Genomic DNA, 21,371 nt, shown 5'->3' on the forward strand with positions numbered 1-21,371 from the left:
AAGCTCATAATTTGTGTTATATGAGGGGCATTTTTCTCTTTTCACAAACTTTCTAAGGACACATGTTTATGTACTTTAAAGCTGTCTAGGAAAAGCAAACTTTCTCAGGATATATATTTATGCATTTTAAAGCTATTTAGGAAAACATGTAGTCCACACCACCACCAAGAAGGAAGCCATGAGGTGTATGCTCTGCTGATAACTGTTTCTGTTTACTTTGTTTTCCCAGTTAGGTGGAAAGAATTTCCTTTTGTAAAAATGATGCTCAGTTTTGGTCGCTTTGTTGCATATAAGCAGGCCACTTCTATCAGCTAGCTTTGTGCTTTCTTTGTACCAAAATAAATATTATGCCTCAGAGCAGAAGCTGGAGTGTACTGAAAAGTGAGTGTCTTGAACTTGCTCCTCCTGACTGCTCCCCTTATCTTATCCTACCCACTCCCACGACATTTTTAAACCTTCAGCAAGTCTAATTTCATTCATACCACTGGAGAAAATAGCTGGGGATTAGTCAAGTGTCTTGATGATAGAAGTGAACCCAGGCTGGGGTTATACCACTCGGATTGTCGAGCTAGTTTTGAAGGAAGAGAGCTGGACTGACCTGGATTCAAACCCCATCGGTCTGACTTTGGGCAGATAACTCAGTGTCTTCTTAAATTTCCATATCCTTTGCTGTAAAATGAAGATCTTACTAATTAAGTAATAGTGAACATTTATTGAGGGCATACCATGTGCTGAACAGTGCACTTTACTTACCTAGTCTCATTTTATGTTATGAAGTTCTGATGGGGAGGTGCTATGTCGTGTCTCTTTTGGACTAGTCTTGTAGATTAATCTGGAGATAAAGAACCTAGATTAATTTAACTCTTTAAAATGCATCTGCAAGAAACTGAATAAATCTGGTTCTCTTGGTATAGTAGGTTGAATAATGACCCTGAAAGATATCTCAGTCCTAATTCTTGGAGCTTGTGAATGATACCTTGGGTAGCTCAAGGGACTGTGCAGGTGTGATTAAGTTAAGGATCTTGAGGTGGAAGATTATCCTGAATTATCTGGGCAGGCCCTAAACATAAAACATAATAAGTGCCTTTATAAGAAGAAGACACAGGGGAGATTTGACTACAGAGAAGTTGTAGAAGATGTGACAAAGGAATCAAGAGGACAGAGTGATGTGAAGAAAGGACCAAGGAATGCAAGCAAGTCCTAGAAACTGGGCAAGACAAAGAGATTTTCTCCTTGGCCTCCAGAAGAAAATAGCCCTGCTCACACCTTGACTTTAGGACAGGGAGGCTGATTTTTAGACTTATGATCTCCAGAATTCTAAGGGAATATATTTATGTCTTAAGCCTCCAGGTTTGTGGTAATTTGTTGCAGCAGCTGTAGAAAACCGATATGCTGGGATTTGCACTTTCCTGCCTAAAGCTTCAATGTTTAAACCTACCAGCAACTGGGCCCATGAAATTTAGAGGTGAAACACTGATCCCTGTAGATGAAAAGTGCCTCTGGATTTTGGCCTAGTGGCATTGGCCATGTCTGCTGTACTAGTACAGCTTCTTTTTCAGTGTTCAAGGGTTTAAAGAGTTCTAATACTCAGTTTTCAAAGAATTAGATATATCCCCACTCTACTTTGTTGCCATGTGGCAAGAGACAACAAAATCAAGACAAAATTATCCAGTTTGTAACTTAAAATTCCTTGCATAACCTTTAAAGCTGAGGTTGCAAACTGGTGGCCCTTAGGCCAGAGATATTTTGTCTGACCTGACAGTGATTCTATAAAATCTCAATTATTTGCCAGAATTTTTAATTGATTGATTGAGGGGAGAGAGAGACAGAGACAGAGAGAGAGAGAATGGGTAGGAAGGCCAAAGGGAGAGCATCCTTCCAGTAGATTCCTTGCTGAGCATGGAGCCTGATGTAGGGTTGATCTCATGATCCCGAGACCATAACCAGAGCCAAAATCAAGAGACTTGACTGAGCCACCCAGGTGCCCCATTTGCCAGAATTTAAAGCTGAAGTGATCTCATATAAAAATATTGATTTCTGACTTTTCTGGAAAATGGAAAGATTTGGCAACACTGGGTTCATATAATTACCAGTCCTTGGCTGGAAGAGCACAGTCCTTACTTTCCTCCTCATTATCTGAGTTGGAAGGTAGATCTACCCACTGCAAACATTTCTACCCTAAGGCAGATTTGGGATTCATACTCCACTCTAGGGCTGCTCCATGAATGATAACACCCTTGTCTCTGGGTCATGATAAATTTTTACTCCCCAACTATCCAGGGCTTTATGATTGATTATTTGGAAACTATATCTTTGGCCAGAAACCCCTTCACTGGGTGGTAGCTCCTTGCCCTTCTTAGAAGACTTTATGGCTCTAGACCTCTAAGAATTCTTCCTTCACTCGCTTAATTCACCGAGCAGTCAAGAGACCCAGATCTCCCTTGGGGTAGAAATCTTAAGCATAGTCCCTGGAACTTTTTCAGTATAATTCTCTTGGAGGAAGAGCTTGGTTTTCCTTGACCATCTAAACTAATAGTTTGGTATTAACAGTGGCTATTGTTCCAAGGGCAGCTGCCATCATCCTGAGCCATTTTGTCTCAGATGAACCTCTGCTGATGATATTTGCCCATCAAAATGACTAAATTCTCTATGATGGCTTCCCCCAGGTTGCCACAGAAAGAGACCTTCTAGAATCTGGTCACATCCTGAATACTAGAGAACAATTATGTGTATTGTAAATATAATAGTTCCCCACAACAGCATTAAAAAAAAAATAGCAACACAGAAAAGATGGTTTCCAAAGATGGAGATGATACGAAATGGGATGGAAAGCAAATATTTTGGAAGCTAAATTGAGCCAAAAAAGATTTCAACAGTTGGGAATGACTTGCTAAAAGAAATGAAATGGAATTTGAAGGGTAAATGTGACATTTTTAACTGGGTGACGGGCACTTGATGGGATGAGCACTGGGTGTTACATGTTGGCAAACTGAATTTAAATTTTAAAAATGTAAAAAAAAAATAAAGTAAGAAGTATGTGTAGTCTTGAACTGCAGTTAAAGAAGTCGTGTTCAAGCGCAGGGTTGGAGATACATGCCTTAATTGCAGTTCATGCTTTCTTGGACGCTGAGGATTCTATTTGACTGGGGAAGACCACTGTGACCTGAGTGCTACAAAGTGATAATGCTCTTAGATGTGTTCGTGGAGCCCTGACAGCCTGTGAGCCTAATGCATTGTGTTGTGTTTGACTGGCATACTGGTTTTGAACAATGCGATGGAATCCCTTGGGTGAGGCATGTACTCTCTGGTCTTATGCATTTATGTAAATTCCTCAATTCTTAAGATTTTTGTGTTTATGGATGGCCCTCCTTCCCCCCTCCCTTATAGTAACACTCTTCTGGGGCCACTGGGATCCATTTTAAGCTGAAAAGTTGAGAGAGACTTAACAAAGGAAGGGAATCAAGAAGAGGATGATATGGATGGTAAAGGAATCAGACACCAGTGTGTGTTGTAATCACTGAGAGAACTGCAGCTCTGTGCCCTGGAAAGCTGTCTTCCAATACCTGAAGGGCCGTCGTGTGGAAGAGGAGTTAGCTTCAGTCCTTCTCATGGAACATTTACAGGCTGTGCGCCTTATTTTGGTCTCTGAGCTGAGAGGATACAGAGGAGCAGGTTGGTCTCTGTCTTTGAGGCCGAGTTTACTGCAGAGCAGAGGAGATATACAGGTGGCTGTAAAACACGAATACTCTGGTTCTCCAGAAGACAGAAGGGAGGAGGCAGATTTCAGCTTGGCCTAGAAAGGCCTTTCCTCACAATTAAAGCACTCCCCCAACTGGAGTGGGTTGCCCTAAAAACTTAACCACCAGTTGTATTGTCCAACTGTTGAAGATGAGCTCCAGGAGCTTTCAAATGAGGGTTGGAGTAGATGCCTTCTCCACATGTTAGTATATGGTCCCAAGACCACTGATCTGCTTTCCTTTACTTATCCAGAGAGCAGCTTACTCACCCTCCAGCTGCTGTGGCTGTGGGACGTGTGGACATGTCAGCCGTCCTGGCAGACACCAGGATGCCTATGTGTTGTACTCAGTGTTCTGGGCAGACCACGTTGGGAAGAGCGTTGGGTTGCAGGGTTTCCCCAGCGTGGAATTGCACTGATGTGTTTGTTTTTTGGAGACATCAAAGCCAGCCGGCAGGCCCAGCTGTAGTTTTTGTTCACGGACCTGGTAGGAGAACCTAGGGGCGTGTTTCGCAGGTACAGTCTTGTTTCTGGGTGCTTCTTTAGTGTGTTGGTTGCATCTGGCTCTGAGGATCATGTCATTACCTTTGAGTAGTGCGGCGCCTCATTTCCTGGGACATGTATTTTGAGGAAAGTCTATTACCTATGCCCTCCAGGAACCCAAGTAATATCAAATCCGGAGAATAGCTGCCAAGGCTAGAGATCCCTAATTCTTCCCCTTTAAAATAATTCAGATTTCTGTTGTGTCCCTAGAGATCCCTCAGCCTTAGAAAACGTGTCACCTTCTGGCTCCATGCAGAGGACTAAAGCAAGCAGAGGCAGCATGTCTTCACAGCCCTCAAGGCAGAATGTTCTGGCGGTGTCATTCTTGCCCTGTCCTCTCTCTGCTACCACACGCCACTGTCATCAGCTCTTACACCCCCACTGTCTCTGTAGCATAATTGTAAGGCAGACATGGCCTCTTTCTCGGCAAGTACCATCTATGGTTCAGAGAGGCAGATGTTGTCTGGATTTGGCATTTCTTCCCAATTTTTGCACATTTAACCCTGGCTTGGCTCTTTGGGACACTGCCCCCCAGATATATCAAAAATCACCTGGAGGATGTAGAGACGAAGTGTAGTAGGTTAAAGGGAGCAGAACTGCCACCGAGTTCCCCAAACTGCTGTCACTGATCTCTGCAAGGGAGACAGGCAATTCTTTCTAGAAAGCTTGGAGCCAGAATTAAATGTGGCGCGTCCCACAGCTGCTGTGGCCGTGGGACGTGTGGACATGTCAGTTGTCCTGGCAGACAGCCTTCCCCTCCAGGAATTGTCTCCCCTGGGGAAGTGGGAGGTGGAGCCGGCCCCAGGGTTTCCCCACACTATGGAGTGGGCTGAGCAGCCAAGCTACCTGCTTCCTGCACTGGGACCCCTGGCCTCTCTAGAGGAACAGAGGCAGAGGGTGGAGGTTCTCAGCCCTGACAGCAAGTTAGTGACACCTGGAGGCTTGAGAAAACCAAACCAAACCAACACCCCCCCCAGAAAAAGAAAAAAACAATCGTGCATGGAAGGAACCCATTATTCCCCAGAGTTAATTTTGTAAAGCAGCTTTATAAATTCCACATACTGTCAGTTTGGAGTATACAGATCAGTGGTTTTTAATATATTCGCAGAGTTGTACGACCATTCCCACAACTTTAGGACATTCTCAGCAGTCACTCCCCCATTCCCCCAACTTCCCGGGTCCTAAGCAGCCAATCCCCAATCCACTTTCTGTCTCTCCATAGTTTGCCCGTTCTGGACGTTTCGGTTAAATGGAATCACACAGTAGGTGTGTCCTCTGTGGCCAACTTCTTTCAGTCCCCTGTTGTCAGGGTTTGCCCACATCATCATGTATCAGTACTTCCTACCTCTTTATTGCCAAATAATGTCCCCTTTTATTAATATACTATAATTTGTTCATCCGTTCATCAACTGATGGGCATTTGGGTTGGTTCCACTTATTGGCTCATGAACAATGTGTACAAGTTGATGTGCAGATACAGGTTTTCATTTCTCCTGGGAATATACCTAGAAGTAGGATTTCTGGGTCGTATTGTAACTTTAGGTCTCATCTTTTGAGGAACTGCCATTTTCCAAAGCAGCTGCACCATTTTACGGAGGCTTTTCATAAGAGCTCCCTGTGCTGATTCTAGATGCGATTATACCGTGCTTCCCATGCAGATAAGAATCCTTGCTCTGCCTCATTTGGAAGTAAAATAACTGCAGAATAGATACCAGCTTTTACCTAAAGGAGAGAATACTTTTAGAGGATTCACTACCTCCGAGGTGTTCTCTTCAGCGTTCCACATCCCTCAGCTCTCGCCAAGCTGTCCAGGATCAACCTGAGCACCAGCTAGAGGACCAGCCACTCTAACGCTGGGTAGGATTATCCAGTGTCCAGTGGTGGCACCGGTTGGCTGCAAAGAGTTAAGTCGATCTGGAAAACTGATCTGTAGGTTAAGTGGAGCAGGGGCACAGATGCGTAATCCCCACGTCTGAGAATGTGACATTTCTTCTGTGTCATCACTTTCTCCGTGCTATCTGGTAAAAACTGAGTCATGAGGTGCCGACAAAAATCCATTGCACTTAATGTGAAACTTGAGGTATCTGCTCATTCCTGAGATATTCGCAGCTGTCAGTTCGGCTGGCTAGAGGGTAAACAACTTGCTGGGGATGAAATCCTGCCCCTGTGACTTTTCCCAGCCTGTCAGAGAGGCAGAGACCCAGAAGGCCAGCCAGTGAGAACCTGAGCGTAGGGCGGGCTGCGTGGTGGTGACCCCAGGGTTGAGTGGCCCTGCCCCGCACAGGGTCCTGTTTCCAGAACAGCCCCTGTGGAGGGATGCAGACAACCAACTGTTGTTGTTGTCCCATGATCCTTTTAAAGACCTTCTTTCTGGCACCGATGCGCATTTCCAGATGGCACCTGCGGACCCCTCTGAGCCTTGCTGTCCGTTCTTTGTGTTCGCAGCCACGGCACAGGGTATGAGAGTGACAACCACACAACGCCCATCCTGTGCGGCGCCCAGTACAGAATACACACGCACGGCGTCTTCAGGGGCATTCAGGTGAGACCTCGGGGGGCATCGCTGGGCGGGGATCTCGGTGCCTCCTTCCCTTCTCAGCAGCCTTTCGCTTCTTTGCTGATGGCCATTCGGCCAGGTAAGTCTGTCCTCATCACAGGCCCCTCTGATGATAGGGACCTCTGCTCTTCCCCCGGGGCAGAGGGCAGCCTCCTCTCCACGTGGGTCATTGTGACCACGGCCACGTCCCTGGCTCAGACCAAGAAGCTTCTGGTGGAATCCCATCCCTTCCCCCAACCACCGCTTAATTCACCTTTCCCGGTGGGCCATGCAGTTCTTGCAACGGGTGACCCGGACCCTTGGCTTCCCAGGCGGACCCTGGACTTGGTCTGCATCGTCAGGTGCCCGAAGCTGACTCTGATCTTGCCAAGTGTTCCACTAGTAATAATAAATAATGACAATAACAGCACTACCTTGTTGCTGCTGGACGCTTTCTGTATGCCAGGCATTGTGCTGAATTTTATATATGGGCTTTTTCTCTTAACAGATGTAATTTCTTTTTTTTTTTTTAAGATTTTATTTATTTATTCATTAGAGACACACACACACACACAGAGAGGCAGAGACACAGGCAGGGGGAGAAGCAGGCTCCGCGCAGGGAGCCTGACGTGGGACTCGATCCCGGGTCTTCAGGATCATGCCCTGGGCTGAAGGTGGTGCTAAACTGCTGAGCCACCCAGGCTGCCCCAGATTTAATTTCTTAAATCAGTTTTGGGTTTAGGGAAAAACTGCAGAAAATACAAAGACTCCCCATGTCCCCCCTCTTTCCCCTCCTCCCTGTTATAATCTTGCCTCCGTATACTACACTTGTTACAATGATAAGCTGGTATTGATCCTTTTTCTTTTTTAATATATTATTGTTTTTTTTTCAGATTTCAAGATAATTTAATTAATAGTAGAGCTAATCTATTCTCTGTACTTTTTTGCCTCAACATGCATATTTCATCTTTATATTTTAACTTTAGTATAAGTTGAAATAATTTCAAATTTACAGAAAAGTCTAAAAATAGTAGATATGTTTCCTGCATTCAGATTCCTCGTTGCTAATAGCTTACCACGTTCACCTTATTATTCTTTATGTATATATAACTTATTTCTGAATCATTTAAGAGTTAAGTTGCCAGCACAACTACCAGTTTGTCCTAAGGTTCCTTTTTGATACATTATTGTTAATGAAAGTCCATAGTTTACGTTAGGGTTGATTTCTTGTGTTGTGCAGTTCCATGGGTTTTCTTTAAATGCATAATTCCACGTATCAACCTGCACATTCTAGTACAGAATAGTTTCACAATCGGAAAACAAAAATGCCCATGTCCACCTATTCACCTCTCTCCCCCTCCTCACCTCCTCCAAAGGACTACTGATCTTTTTACTGACTCTGCAGTTTTGCCTTTTACCAGAATGTCCTATGGCTGGAATCACACACCATGTAGCTGCTTCAGACTGCCCTCTGTCAGTTAGCAATATGCACTGAAGTTTCTTCCATGTCTATATTTTATTTTTCCAGTTAGTCCTCAGTGCATCTTAACAGGTGGGTCCATCATGTCCATTTTACGGACAAGGAAACTGAAGTCCAGAGAAGATGAGTGACTTTTCCACAATCACATAGCTGGTTAAACACAAGTCTTGTCTGATTCTGGAACTCCTGTTTTTGTTTTGCTTTTTTTTTTTAAGATTTATTTATTCATGAGAGACACAGAGAAGCAGGCTCCCCACGGGAAGCCCGATGTGGGACTCGACCCCAGGACCTGGGATCATGACGTGAGCCAAAGGCAGACGCTCAACCACTGAGCCACCTAGGTGCCCAGAACCCCTGTTTTTAACCACCATGTTGCATTGCTTCTTAGGGAGACAGAGGGCTGTGAACAGTTTGGGGGAGAAGGGCTTCAAGGAGAGTGAGGAAAGTAAAGTGAAAAGGTAAACATTTTGGAGACTTTGGGGAAGTCAATAGCAGGCCACCTCAGCAGAGCCTTTTTTGGGAGGTCAGAACCACATGCAGGTACCAAGGGTGTGCGTTTGTGACTTTGACTTGTGACTCAGTGGCTGTAACACAAGTGACACCAGTGGTAGTTTCACCAGAATAGTCAGTACCCTAGGAATAAGTGGTGTGTGAGCCGGGTGTCCACATGATGTGTGGGGCAGGTAGCTCTGAGAGGTTCTGATTGATGTCTTTAGAAGCAGCGTGGTGATTGAACAGCGTGCTCCCTCAACCCAAACCTTCCAAGGGTGAGAATAAAGGTGAGGGTTACAGAAATATAAAATCTGATGGAGGTACCATGAAGAGTCATCCTGGTCTCTCCTCCAAAAAATACCATCTTCCACCAGGATCCTTGACTGACTGACAACTCGATTTTATATCCCGTTGCTGTGTGTGCCACATATAGATTGAATTAAAGGAAATGAAAAAAGCTTCTTTTGCCTTCATCTCCACCAAGCCACTTGTCAGACTCACTGTCATGGCTGCTGGTAGACTCCAGACCTCACAGGTGTTGTTTCACTACCTACTCATTTTCTCCTAGAGTCTGACAATTGAACACAGCTGGCTCACCATTTAATTTTGCCACCGTTTGCCTTGAGACACTGTGGCCTATCAACAGCAATGTGTACGTCACTCTAGTACTTTTTCTTCAAAGAAGATCTCACAGTGCCAGGCAGTGTGAAGTAGAATCTAGAACGTAAGCATGGTGTGGAAGATGCACAGGGCAGGGACACTGCTAAGCTCAGAGGCAGTTCCAGGTCTTAACGCAAACATAGGTATGCTCTTCGGTCTTGACTTGCACATCTGGAAGAGACTGAGGAGGATTCGGTGGCCCCTTGGGCACTCCCAGTTCTCCCATCAATGAGTCATTGATCCTGAGAGCAGGAAGGAGAATTTGCCTCACCGTGTCCCCTTAGTACCTTGTCATAAAGAACTGACCATACACGTACCCACTCCCACAAGATAAAGGGAATCAACAGTGAAGGATGGAAAGTGCGCGGAAGGCAGACACAATGTTTTCTGGCGTTACTACTAAGCGATTACACTGGTTACACCATTAGCCCTGGTGGTTTCAGCCCCATCACAGAGAAAACCTCCAATTCCCAGGGGTCCCTCCTTCCTTGTCATTTATTCCCATATGGAAAGTCTGGTCAGTTTGGGGTTCATTGAGGATCCCATATCTTTCTCTAATAAGGGCTTATCCGCACATGGCGGATTGGGCCTGAGCTCATGTGCCGGTGCATCCAAGTAGAAGGAAATAGAATCTGGGACTTGGAACTTCCAGACCTCACTGCCTCAAGTGGAGAAGCTGAGAGACAGGAGGGCTTGGAAGCTCTTGGAGTCACCAGCAGTTCTTTTCCAGATCCTCTGGATCAGCAACCCCAAACAGATTTCAGTGAAGTAGCAGCTATGGTTGATCAGTAGTAATGACGTTAGGGTGCTGCACAATAGACCGTCCTGATCTGTCATCCATTGGTGATGTCTGCTGTGGGTGTGGATCTGGGGTGTGGATGGGAGTGGTTTTAGATCTTATATCTGTCATCCTTTCTCTGGGTATATTCTAAAGCTCACTTTCCCTAGGACTGACATGAATATTCACACGTGGCTTAAAGCCTCCATTTCTCTCACACTCTGCCTGCAGGATGTGCGACGTGTGCCTGGAGTTGCCCCGACTCTTGTCCGGTCAGCATCTGAGACCAGTGAGAAACGCCCCTTCATGTGTGCTTACCCGGGCTGCAATAAGAGATACTTTAAGCTTTCACACTTACAGATGCACAGCCGGAAGCACACTGGTAAGTGTGTCCACCGTCCAGCCTCTTTTTCAGTGGCCTTTGGGCAAGGTGGTTCAAGAACTCCTGCTCCTGCCTGGCACACCACTAAGGACATGGAAAATTTCTTGGATTGACAGTCGGTAATGCTTTGAAAGGTCTGGCCGATGTGATTAAAAAAAAAAAAAAAAAAGGCTGTGGGGAACTTTGCATCCTGACTGTCCATCCTTTAATAAAGAATTCAGTAAACTGTTTTCAGGAAGAGCAGAGGAGAGTGGTGGAGAGAGAATTCCACAGAACTGAAGAGACTTGCTTGTGTTAGAAGTCTGGCTTAATGATCAAGTGGTGAGACCTTGAGCAAGTTACTTAACCTCTCTCTGGATTTCATTTTGTTTCATGGAAAATGGAGGTGATAATACCTGCCTTAAACCATAGTTAAGACTAGATTCTTTTTTTTTTTTTTTTTTTGAGAGAAAGAGCCAGGGAGGGGCAGAGGCAGAGAGAGAGACAATCTCCCGCAGACTCCACACTGAGTGTGGAGCCTGATGTGGGGCTTGATTGCACCACCTGAGATCATGACCTGAGCTGAAATTAAGAGTTGGACAGTTAACTGACTGAGCCACCCAGGCGCCTCAAGACTAGATTAACTTTTATTTTTAATTTTTAAAAAAGATTTCATTCATTTATTCATGTGAGAGAGAGAGAGAGAGAGAGAGAGAGAGGGAGAGAGAGAGATGCAGAGACACAGGCAGAGGGAGAAGCAGGCTCCATGCAGGGAGCCCAGCGTGGGACTCGATCCTGGGTCTCCAGGATCACACCCTGGGCTGGAGGCAGCGCTAAACTGCTGAGCCACCCGGGCTTCCCTAGATTAACTTTTAATATCAAATTAAATTAGGGGTGCCCTGGGTGACTCAGTGGTTGTCTCTGCCTTTGGTTCAGGTCGTGATTCTGGGGTCCTGGGATCGAGTCCTGCATCAGGCTCTCTGCATGAAGCCTGCTTCTCCCTCTGCCTATGTCTCTGCCTCTCTCTGTGTCTCTCATGAATAAATTAATAAATAAAAGCTTTAAAAAAATAATAAATAAATAAAAGTAAATTAAAGGCATTAGATGTGAAGCACCCAGTATAGTAGCCTATGTCAATAAATAAACAGTGGTATAACTAGTAGAATCCTAGTAGCATCTCTAAAGAGAGAGGACCTGTTCTGGGAGCTTGGTAATCAGACAGTTTTGAGAGATTGATGGGCAAGGTCAGTAAGACTTAAGGAGAGACAGGGCCCAAAGAAAAATGGGATGGACTGCTTGGGTTACTAATAACCAACCAGATAGGAATGGGAAAATGGATTTGGTTTTAATTTTTGTTTTCAATCTTAAAAAAAGAAAGATGATTTTTGATGATGGATGTGTCAAGGAAAACTGGATTTTCCCACAGGTCATGAGATCTGCCTTCTTCTAGGAAAGAGAATTGGCCTTGTCTGGTTGTTGGCCACATTGAGTATAAACAGCCATTTCACAAATATTTGCTCTTGGCCTTGTGGGCACTGTATGGGAGCGTGGTTGGGTCTCCATTGCAGGGAAGCAGTGCAAAACACAGGCTTTCCTACAGGGGAGCTGGTGCTGGGTTTTTTTGTTTGTTTGTTTATTTGTTGTTGTTTTTGGTAACTGGAAAGACAGCTTCATTGTTATAATTACCCTTACTATTTTGTTATTACTGCTTATTTTGCTTTGGAGAGGCTGAAAAGGGGAGCGAGCCACGTTTAGATCTCTCTGGATCGTTGAACTTTGCTAAGTTGTTGTGTCTGGAGGATGCAGTTCTCCTATAAACCTGAGTTTGCACTCAGTAGACCACATGCTTTGAGGCTAAAGATGAGACACCTAGGGGCCCATTATATTTTTACATTGTTCCCCAAGTGGGATCCTTTGAAAAGTGTCTGTAAAGGTTATAAAGAAAATAATAAAGTAAAACTGTGGCTGGAGAAACACAGGGGAATACAGCGAAGGAAATACGGTTTTAGAAACCTTTGATGGAGAAGAGGCACTTAGCAAGCAGTGAGGGGGAGAGGTCTGTGTGAAGGGGAAGCAGTGGATAAGATAGCCAAGACCCCCAGACCTACTGGAGGCTTTAAGAAGCTCTTCTTTCCAGAAGACAAGGAGAGCAGTCTGGTATTTCACAGTCCTGCAGCCCTTTTCTTGAAACAATGCGATCATTTTTTATCTACGTATGATAATAGGAAGACTATTCTATTAAGTACTTTTATATAAAATATCTCTTAGCTGCCAGACTATCTACATGAATTATTTCATTTAATCCTCAGGCACTGACCAGTTACCAAGTGGAGAGGGTATAGTGGAAGCAGGGCCCAAATTCATGCCTTTTAACTCCAACTCACAAACCCCCTTCTCAAAGAGTTGATAGTCTGTTTTGGAGCTAGGATACATACAAATGAAAAGGGGTCACGAGAGTAATGACAGTGTACTAAACCCGAGGCTGGAGGAGCCGAGAACAGTTGCTAATGTAAGCTAAAATCATCCCAGAAGGAGGAAGGGCTTGGCTAACCATCCAAGGGTTGGTAGAGTGCAGTAGAGGAAGTAAAGAAGGAGCAGAAGCAGAAAGGCAGAGAAAAGAAATTAGACCGAGTAGGATTGGTGGAATGTAAGGCACTGAGCCAGATATAAATACAATGTTAAGGAAAGGTTCCTGCCCTCAGAATTTTCCAGCCCACGGAGGAAGGTAGCCCTGGGTGTAGCCTACAATGTTAGATATTCCGGAACAAATTCCGTACTGAGGCAAGGAAGGGCTTTCGGTCTGAACATGAAATGTCCAAGAAGGCATATGCAGAGGAAGCAGGTGGCATTGGTGAGAGACATACAGTAGACTTTTTTTGTGGGAGGAAAATGTGGAGATAGGGACAAAGGGCATTTGTTGTGAGCGAACTGCAAGGCAGTTTTGGGAATGCTGAGCTCTGGTATAGCGGGAATACAGATTTATCAGGGAAATAGAGGAGGGTATGAGGCCGGAAAGGCAACTAGGGAATGCCCTGCAGCAGAAAGAACAACTGGCCCCAAATAGTTTGCTCTCCATCCCAGAATACTGGTGACTCAGAGTTCTCATAAGAAGGTGGGAAGGCCCAAGGTTGCTCAGTTGCACTCATGGCTGAACTTTCTCCAGCAAGCACAGGGGTGGGGCTTCTCCATTCTGAGGCAGAAAGTTGTGTAATCCCACTCCTGACTACTCTCGGATAAAGGGATACCAAAACCTTCCTAACTACTTGGGTTCCTGGTTTAACTTGAGTGTCTCACAACCATGGCGCTGTTTATGCTTGATTCAGGGATGAGAAGTCAGTAGCAGAGACCACCACATCTTTATGCCATGGAACGCAGGACACTTATTTCATGGGGCCAGCTCCAAGGCGTATCCATCCCAGAATTGCCTCCCAACTCCGTTTGAGAGTTAAGACTTCTTTGGTTTATTATTTGTCTAAAGATTCTCTACCAGTGTTTTTGGAGCAGTGCCTCTGTGCCAGACCCTGGGCTAAGCCCTTAATGTGGATGGCCTGGTTTCGTCTGTTCGTAAATCCTTTGAAGTTGTGAGATTTGGGGCCCCATTTCTCAATAAGGAAATGGCACCTGCTCAGAGCTTTAAGTGGCAGAGCTGGATGTGACCCTAGTGTCAGACTTCAGAACCTGAGCTCCCGTCTACTCACAACCCAGAGGTTAGGGACCATCCTCATCCACCCAGTCCTCTCTTGTACGCCCACTGGCCAGGAGCCTGCGCACAGGAGGGCCCTTGGCCTCACGTTGCTGTCGGCAGCACCACCCTGACAAGGTCTGCCAGAGTGCCTTAGGCGTTTGGGGATCCCACGGTCCCAGGAGGAGAGCTCGCCTTTAATGAGATCCCCATTTCTGGCATCATTTTCAAATGGAATATGTGTCTTCCCCAAGGTGAGAAACCGTACCAGTGTGACTTCAAGGACTGTGAACGAAGGTTTTCTCGTTCAGACCAGCTCAAAAGACACCAAAGGAGACACACAGGTTTGTAGGCTCGCTTCTCATTGCTGCCAGTACATTCTCTTGGGTCGCACTTGATTTCATGATTCTCTTTGTGGTTGAATATGGATGTGAGAGGGTTAGCCATTTGCTTAGCTTTTCCCGATAATCGTGCCTCCCCCCGCCCCCCCCCCCCCAATCTCCGGAGATTTTCCTTTTCTTAAGGGAAAGAATAAAAAAGAAAGAAAGAAAGAAAGAAAGAAAGAAAGAAAGAAAGAAAGAAGGAAAGAAAGGAAAGGAAACATCCCCTGTTTCTCCTGCAAACCGCAGAACAGTGGGATCCCGCTAGCAATTTGCTGATGATACAATAGTAGCGGTAAAGAACAGGGTGGTGGAGAACACAATCCAGTTTGTAGGGTGTGATTCACTTTTTCAGTCTTGGACACAGCTGAGACTGGTGGGAAGCTGGATGTTTGTGGTTAGGGAAGAGTTGTTCCCCAGACAGAAGCAGGTCTTAAGGGATTACACTGCAGCATCAGGTGGTTTGTGCCAGGCCTGGGGTGTTGGGGAAACCTGCGGGTGAGGCAGACATCGTCACAGGTGCCTGGAAACGTCCGGCTCCTCCGGCCACCAGGAAGCTGGCCCTGTGGGCCTCGTTATGCTCCCACATTGTTAGGGCTGCGGCTAGACCTTCTCTGTCCATTTAGGTGTGAAACCATTCCAGTGTAAAACTTGTCAGCGAAAGTTCTCCCGGTCTGACCACCTGAAGACCCACACCAGGACTCATACAGGTAAAACAAGTGCGTAAACTTTTCTTCACATTTATTTTTCATTATTTTTTTAAAAAATGTTGTTGAATGAAGTTGTTTGTGATGAGAGAGATGGGAAAAAAGACTAGTGTAGAAGTTCTGAGCAGGCTTTAGAGTGGGTGGGGAGAAAGAACAGGGCATGGCTATCTTTAAATAATAATATTGTTTCAGAAGAGATGGGGGGGGGGAACCATAAAGCTGGAGGAGGGACGTGTGAAAAGAACTCTTACTGTGAGTGTCAAGTTTGAAAGGAAGAGATGAGCTAGGTCCCTGCTGTTCCCAGTTGGCTCCCTCACACTGTGTCACTCAGTTTTGATATGATAATCAACCTTACAGAAAAACAGCAGAAATTCTCGCAAGCCAAATACTTATTTTTTGGAGAGCTCACATTTCATGACACTATTTTCAGAGACCTTGAATCCTTGCTGTGCTAAAAGTTGATGTCCCCAGAGCAGACATGGTGTCTGCTAGACTCGTATCAGCAGATGGATATTATTTCCTTTGTACTCGTATAGACAGGGGAATAGGACATTTATTTACTGGTCGCTGGAAGTTTCTTGCTTCTTCACAAGCCTGGTGTGATTCATAATGAAAATGGCACCACCTTTGTTGTGTATTTTCTACCTGTAGAAGGAGGCTTAGGGTTATCTCGCTGTTTCTTTGTGACATCCTTGTAAAAAAAGGGTAGGCATGTTTTATCCCCATTTCTGAGATGAGGAGACTGAGGTGATGAAATGACTTGTTTACAGTCCCAAAGCTTGTAAGTAGCAAACCCAATTCCTTCTGTACCCAGCCCACCGTGTCCCACAGCCTTCCTTCTTGAGAGAGAGAGAGAGAGAGAGAGCGCGCCTAGGTTCGTCTCACAGCCCAGGGAGGATAGGAATCAGGAAGAGAGCCAAGGTCAGGAAAGCCGAGTGCCACCAAGACACTGAGGAAAGTGATGACCACCAGGAGAAGGGGTTGGGCTTAGTCCATTAGAAGGTGACCTTTGACAGCACGGCTGGGGGTGGAGGTGGGGGGCCAGGAGCCAGATTGGGAAGAGCAGAGGAACAGTGAGCAGGAGGTGAAGGAAAACATGAGGTCACCAGCCCCCGTGCAGTTGCAGACTCAGACCAAATAGGCTGCGTTTACAGACAGGGCCAAGGCACCTGTGCCCCAGAGTTGGTGGGACGGGCATCTTTTGCCGTACTCAGGTGCCTCTGGTGTTTCTTCTTTTTATTTTTTTATTTTTTAAAAGATTTTATTTATTCATGAGAGACACAAAGAGACAGGCAGAGACACAGGCAGAGGGAGAAGCAGGCTCCATGCAGGGAGCCTGACATGGGACTTGATCCTGGGTCCCCATGATCACACCCTGGGCTGAAGGCGGCGCTAAACCGCTGAGCCACCCAGGCTGCCCAGTTTCTTCTTTTTCTTAGTCCTGAGCTCAACTTGGTGAGAAAGTTATCGTGCCTGGTGTCCCACCCCCCTCGTCCTCCAACACCGGACATACCTGCGTATTTGCAAAATGGCCCTTGTCACTGGCAGACCCTTTTACCTATCTTGGGTCACTCCCCTTGTGACCTTGGGATAGCTCCTCCTCTGGGACATTCCTCCCTGCTTGTCCCAACCACTAGCTCTCAGAGGAGGCAAAGTGGGGGGCCAGCGATACCCTGGGAAGATCTCCCTGATGGTACAGAGATTGGCTCCTGTGGCATTTTTACTTAGGATAAAGCCACGCCTCTATTCCCATTAGGGCCAGGCCTCGGAGGCGGGATAATGCCAAGCGCATGGGCTTTGGCATAGACCTGGACGGACGTCCTGCTTGGGTCTGCCCTCACTAGCTGTCTAGCCTCCTCTCTAGAATGGGGATACCAACGCTTCTCTTACAAGGCTGTTGTAAGGAACACAAGAAATAGCGTATGTAGATGATGCCCAACAAGGCTGGGCATAAATTAGGCATTTCATAAATGCTAATTATCCTCCTCATCCAGAACGAGGCTTGGAAGGAACTTCTGAGAACTCCTTAGATGGAGAGGTCTCTATCTTATGGCAGGCTTGTTAAAAATCTGAAAACCATGCCTCACCTAGAACCAGGGATTAAGCTCTCAGTAACACTTGAAGGTAAAAGAAGCAAATATCCTGCAAACTTGTATCCGTGAATTATTTTAAAATACCCAGCCCCCCCCCCCCCCAGAATATCCACACGGACAGAGATATTAAAGTTACAGTCAAGCTCTAATACTGGAGGACAACCAATCAGTAATATCCAGGGTGATGATCCTGACTCTCCGCAGCCCAGTTAAGCTCAATTCCCTTTGAAGACAGCTGAGGGGAAACGTGTATGCAGTTCACAAAAAAATGGTCCAACAGCAAAGGTTGAAACAAGTGTTTTCCCCTCGGTTACATATGAATTACCCAGACACTCTGATTAACTAGACTTTTTCCTTCTCTGCCATTTCCCTAGGCCTCTGACATAGGGAATATTTTATACTTTCTACAGTAGTGTAATCCTTAAGGGCCCAGAGGGGCTTCCATTTCAAGGCTGCCCATGAGATGAGCCCGATTTGTGAGCCTAGGGCAAGAGCTAGAGGGAACCGGGAGTGGATGCCTTGGGATGATTTAACTCAGGCTTTTGATAGTTGAACTTGTGCCCGGCCTCTCTGCTGCAAGTGTCTCTGACTGGCAATTGTGTCAACAGGTGAAAAGCCCTTCAGCTGTCGGTGGCCCAGTTGTCAGAAAAAGTTTGCCCGGTCAGACGAATTAGTCCGCCATCACAACATGCACCAGAGAAACATGACCAAACTCCAGCTGGCGCTTTGAGGGGGTCCGACCTGGGGACAGTTCTGTGTCCCAGGCAGGACAGTGTGTGAACTACTTTCAAATCTGACTTTAGAATTCCTCCTCACTCACCTCTCTAAGAAGAAAATGGCAGGTGATCTTCATCCAGCTTCCGAGACAAGACAAGATGCCTGTACGACTGGATCCTACCAGGTTTGCCCGGAGGAGTTGGGCTCTGCTTTGCTTGCTTTTAGTTGACTCCAAGGCCCTGGAGAGAAGTGGCTAACGATGTCCAGTTAGTTAAAAGCCCACCTCTGCCATTTGGTCTGGATTTTCCACTGTAAGAAGAGCCATTGTGGATCATGTCCCCCCCTCCCCCAGCCCCTCTCCTTTTATGCTCCTTTTCACTAGGAATGGAGTCATTGTACCATTTTCCATCATAGAATATTTATAGGCCAGGGCATGTGTATGTGTCTGCTAATGTAAACTTTGTCATGGTTTCCATTTACTAACAGCAAGAAATAAATCAGAGAGCAAGGCACTGGGGGTGAGTCCGTCCGACATTCCGGAGGTTAGGCAGGCTGCTAACCTGGAAGGCAGGATGTAGCACCACCAGGCAGCTTTGAAAACTTGTGCGTTCCAAGCAGCTGAAGAAAGCATCAGGACTAACCAGTACCTCTGTAGAGATATCGAGAAGAATCCTTCCGTTCAGCTAATTCGGTGTTAACATTTAGCACAGTGCTGTTAAGAAACTGTGTTTGAAAAGCTGAGATTTTGGTGGTATTTTCAACTTTTTTTGAGTTGTAAATCACATGCATCTTCAGAGACGTGCATATGTCCTCACACAAAAGAAGTGGAATTCATTTTTATCATCTGGGGTGTCCTTAGAGTGTACTGACCATGCTGGTTATGTGGCTTCAAGTTGTAAAAATTAAAGTGATTCTAGAAGAAAATTGGGCTGGTCCAGGATGTCCATTGATAAGACTGTTCTTAAGTAACTCTGAGTCTACCGGTGTATGTGACAAAATGAGACTCACTAGTGTGAGGAAATCCATTGTTTAAAGATGGTTGGGTGTGTGTGTGTGTGTGTGTGTGTATGTGCGCGTGCGTGCGTGTGCATGTGTGTGCTTAAAGGAGGGTGTTTATTATTTACTGTTGCTTGAAATTATTATGTAAATATATATATCTGATAATGATTTGCTCTTTGACAACTAAAATTAGGAAATGTATAAATGTTAGATGCATCACTGTTTTGGTGTTGATCTTACAACGTATCAATGATAACACTAAAAATGTAACCTGCATTTTTCACTTCACTCTCAATTAAAGTCTATTCAAAAGGAAAGTGGCAAGGTTGTATCAGCTGTATTGTGTTCAAATCTCAAGAACAGTTGAGACTCTCTTAAATAGGTAAAAAAGATGCTACCGGACGTCGAAGATCACTAGTGTAGTCTCTCCAGGTCCTGACTCCTAGCTGTTTCTCTCTGTCGAAACTCAGGAGGCGCAGTTACCCATCCTGGAAGCCGCCGGCATCATAAAGGGATCGTGTTCATGCTGTGGTCAGCTGGGTTTGTGGCCGGCATGGTGGGAAGCGTGTTTGAGGGTTTATTTTAGTCAGGCTCTCCTTGTATCACTTGTTATTCCAGCTCCAGCAAAAGAGAATAGGGATGCTAGTGTTAACTGGTCTTTTCTGGAAAGTTCACAGATACGTAGTGCAATCAGGAGGCCATAGGCTGAACACCTAGCCCAACTGAGTTGTCAGCTGTAGTTGCCATAAATCAGCTCAGCAGGCCGAAAACTACTTAGACTTTCCAGGGCAGCCGAGTGTAAAAGCAAATGTAAAAGCATTATGTATAAACTATAAACTCTCTCTCTGGTTCTGGTGTATGGTCTTTCGGGTGTAAATAAGGAGATGGATTTGGTGCCGCCCCTCCCAGCTCCAGTAGCTTGGAGTGTGCATGCATCCAGGTTTCATTTCTTCATTGAAAAAGTATCCTGAGCACACCGGCAGCTCAGCCCCTCACCAGGGAGAGACTGTGCAGCAGCTCAAAGTTTGGGCTGCCGAAAAGTTGAGTCCTGAGGCCCTGCTTCGTTCGCATCTGGCTCTTGCATCACTGTTAATTATAGCGAGTACGGTGACTCATTTGTATCAGCCAGTTTTATCTTTTCCTGCCAGAAGACAGCATTTCTCTGGAGAAGCTCAGGACAAGCATGGCAAACGTCAGCAAGTCAGAGCGAGCCAGGTTTCACAACAAAAGCAAAGCCACATTGTTTCAACTGCAGGAGGAAGACCAGAGAGTCTCCCACTGCCCTGGCAGTTGAGCGAGCAACAGTTAATAAGGTCATGGGCTTCGGTAAGCCGACCAGCCTGGGTTCAAATCCTAAATCCCTAGTCTCCTCACCTGTAAGGTAGGAGGAAAGATGGCCCTGCCTGACAGGATCATTGTGAAGATGAAATAAAAAAACACCCAGGACCTAGCAAAGGCTTCATAAGCGTTACCCAGGAAAACGCTTATCCAAGGACGCACCTGCTAATTTCCTTTGGCTCCCCCTTCCCCGGACATCCTCTGGCACAGTCCAGCCATCTTCATCGGCCAGCTCCACAAAATGCCAAACCCATTTTCCTATGCCCCCAACCAGAGGTAAGGTTTGCAGCAGTGGGGCTCTTGCCAGCCTCCCCACAGAGACGACATCTGCTTGCCCTGCATCTTTGGCGAAGCCCTGGGTGGCAGTGAGTGTGTGCTGCTGAGGCCCGCCCAGCTGAGCGTCAGTCCATGGTCAGGATGAAAGTTGGTGAAAGTTGGTCAGTGGACGCTCCCTGTACCTCCGGTGAGGGGCTCTGTTTGGTGCATTTGTCAAAATGTGCATTTTTCCATCTTGCTTTACTCTTGTGTCTGGTTCACTATATGGCTCAATGTCTTTGAAAGGCCCCTTCCCCTTAGCTGGATCTTCGCAGCCCGCTCCAGCATAGCACTCTAAGTACGTAACGTTAAATGGTACCTCCTGTGGGTGAAGTGCTTTCGCATCTAGAACAATCTGTGAGGCGGACGGGGCGAGTACTATCACCGGTTTACAAATGAAGAAGCTGAGGCTGGGTAAGAGGAAGAGGCTGAGGCAGGACTTGGTCTTGATGTTCTGTATCCACCAAATCACCCTTGATGATGGAGGCTTGCAACTCTGCTCCACTGTTTCATGTCTATAAATCATAACTTCCCAGCCAGGTGTGAGCTTCTAG

At 46.0% G+C, this 21,371-nt stretch overlaps 1 protein-coding gene across 7 annotated transcripts in view; it reads left to right on the forward strand.

The window, feature by feature from the left end:
* WT1 (WT1 transcription factor) overlaps window positions 1-19,481 on the forward strand; it is a 49,461-nt gene extending 29,980 nt beyond the window's left edge. For 6 of the 7 annotated variants that reach the window (XM_041723470.1, XM_041723468.1, XM_041723469.1 and 3 more), the window contains 5 exons: window positions 6,725-6,821; window positions 10,457-10,607; window positions 14,523-14,612; window positions 15,275-15,367; window positions 18,057-19,481. In XM_041723470.1, the coding sequence (XP_041579404.1) occupies window positions 6,725-6,821; window positions 10,457-10,607; window positions 14,523-14,612; window positions 15,275-15,367; window positions 18,057-18,178 (553 nt within the window). In that variant the 3' untranslated portion in view covers window positions 18,179-19,481. The remainder of the gene's footprint in view (window positions 1-6,724; window positions 6,822-10,456; window positions 10,608-14,522; window positions 14,613-15,274; window positions 15,368-18,056) is intronic. The other variant, XM_041723467.1, reaches the window with a different exon arrangement.
* Window positions 19,482-21,371: the final 1,890 nt, after the last annotated feature.

Source organism: Vulpes lagopus, chromosome 11 (genome assembly GCF_018345385.1).
Source record: "Vulpes lagopus strain Blue_001 chromosome 11, ASM1834538v1, whole genome shotgun sequence".
Taxonomy (NCBI): domain Eukaryota; kingdom Metazoa; phylum Chordata; class Mammalia; order Carnivora; family Canidae; genus Vulpes; species Vulpes lagopus.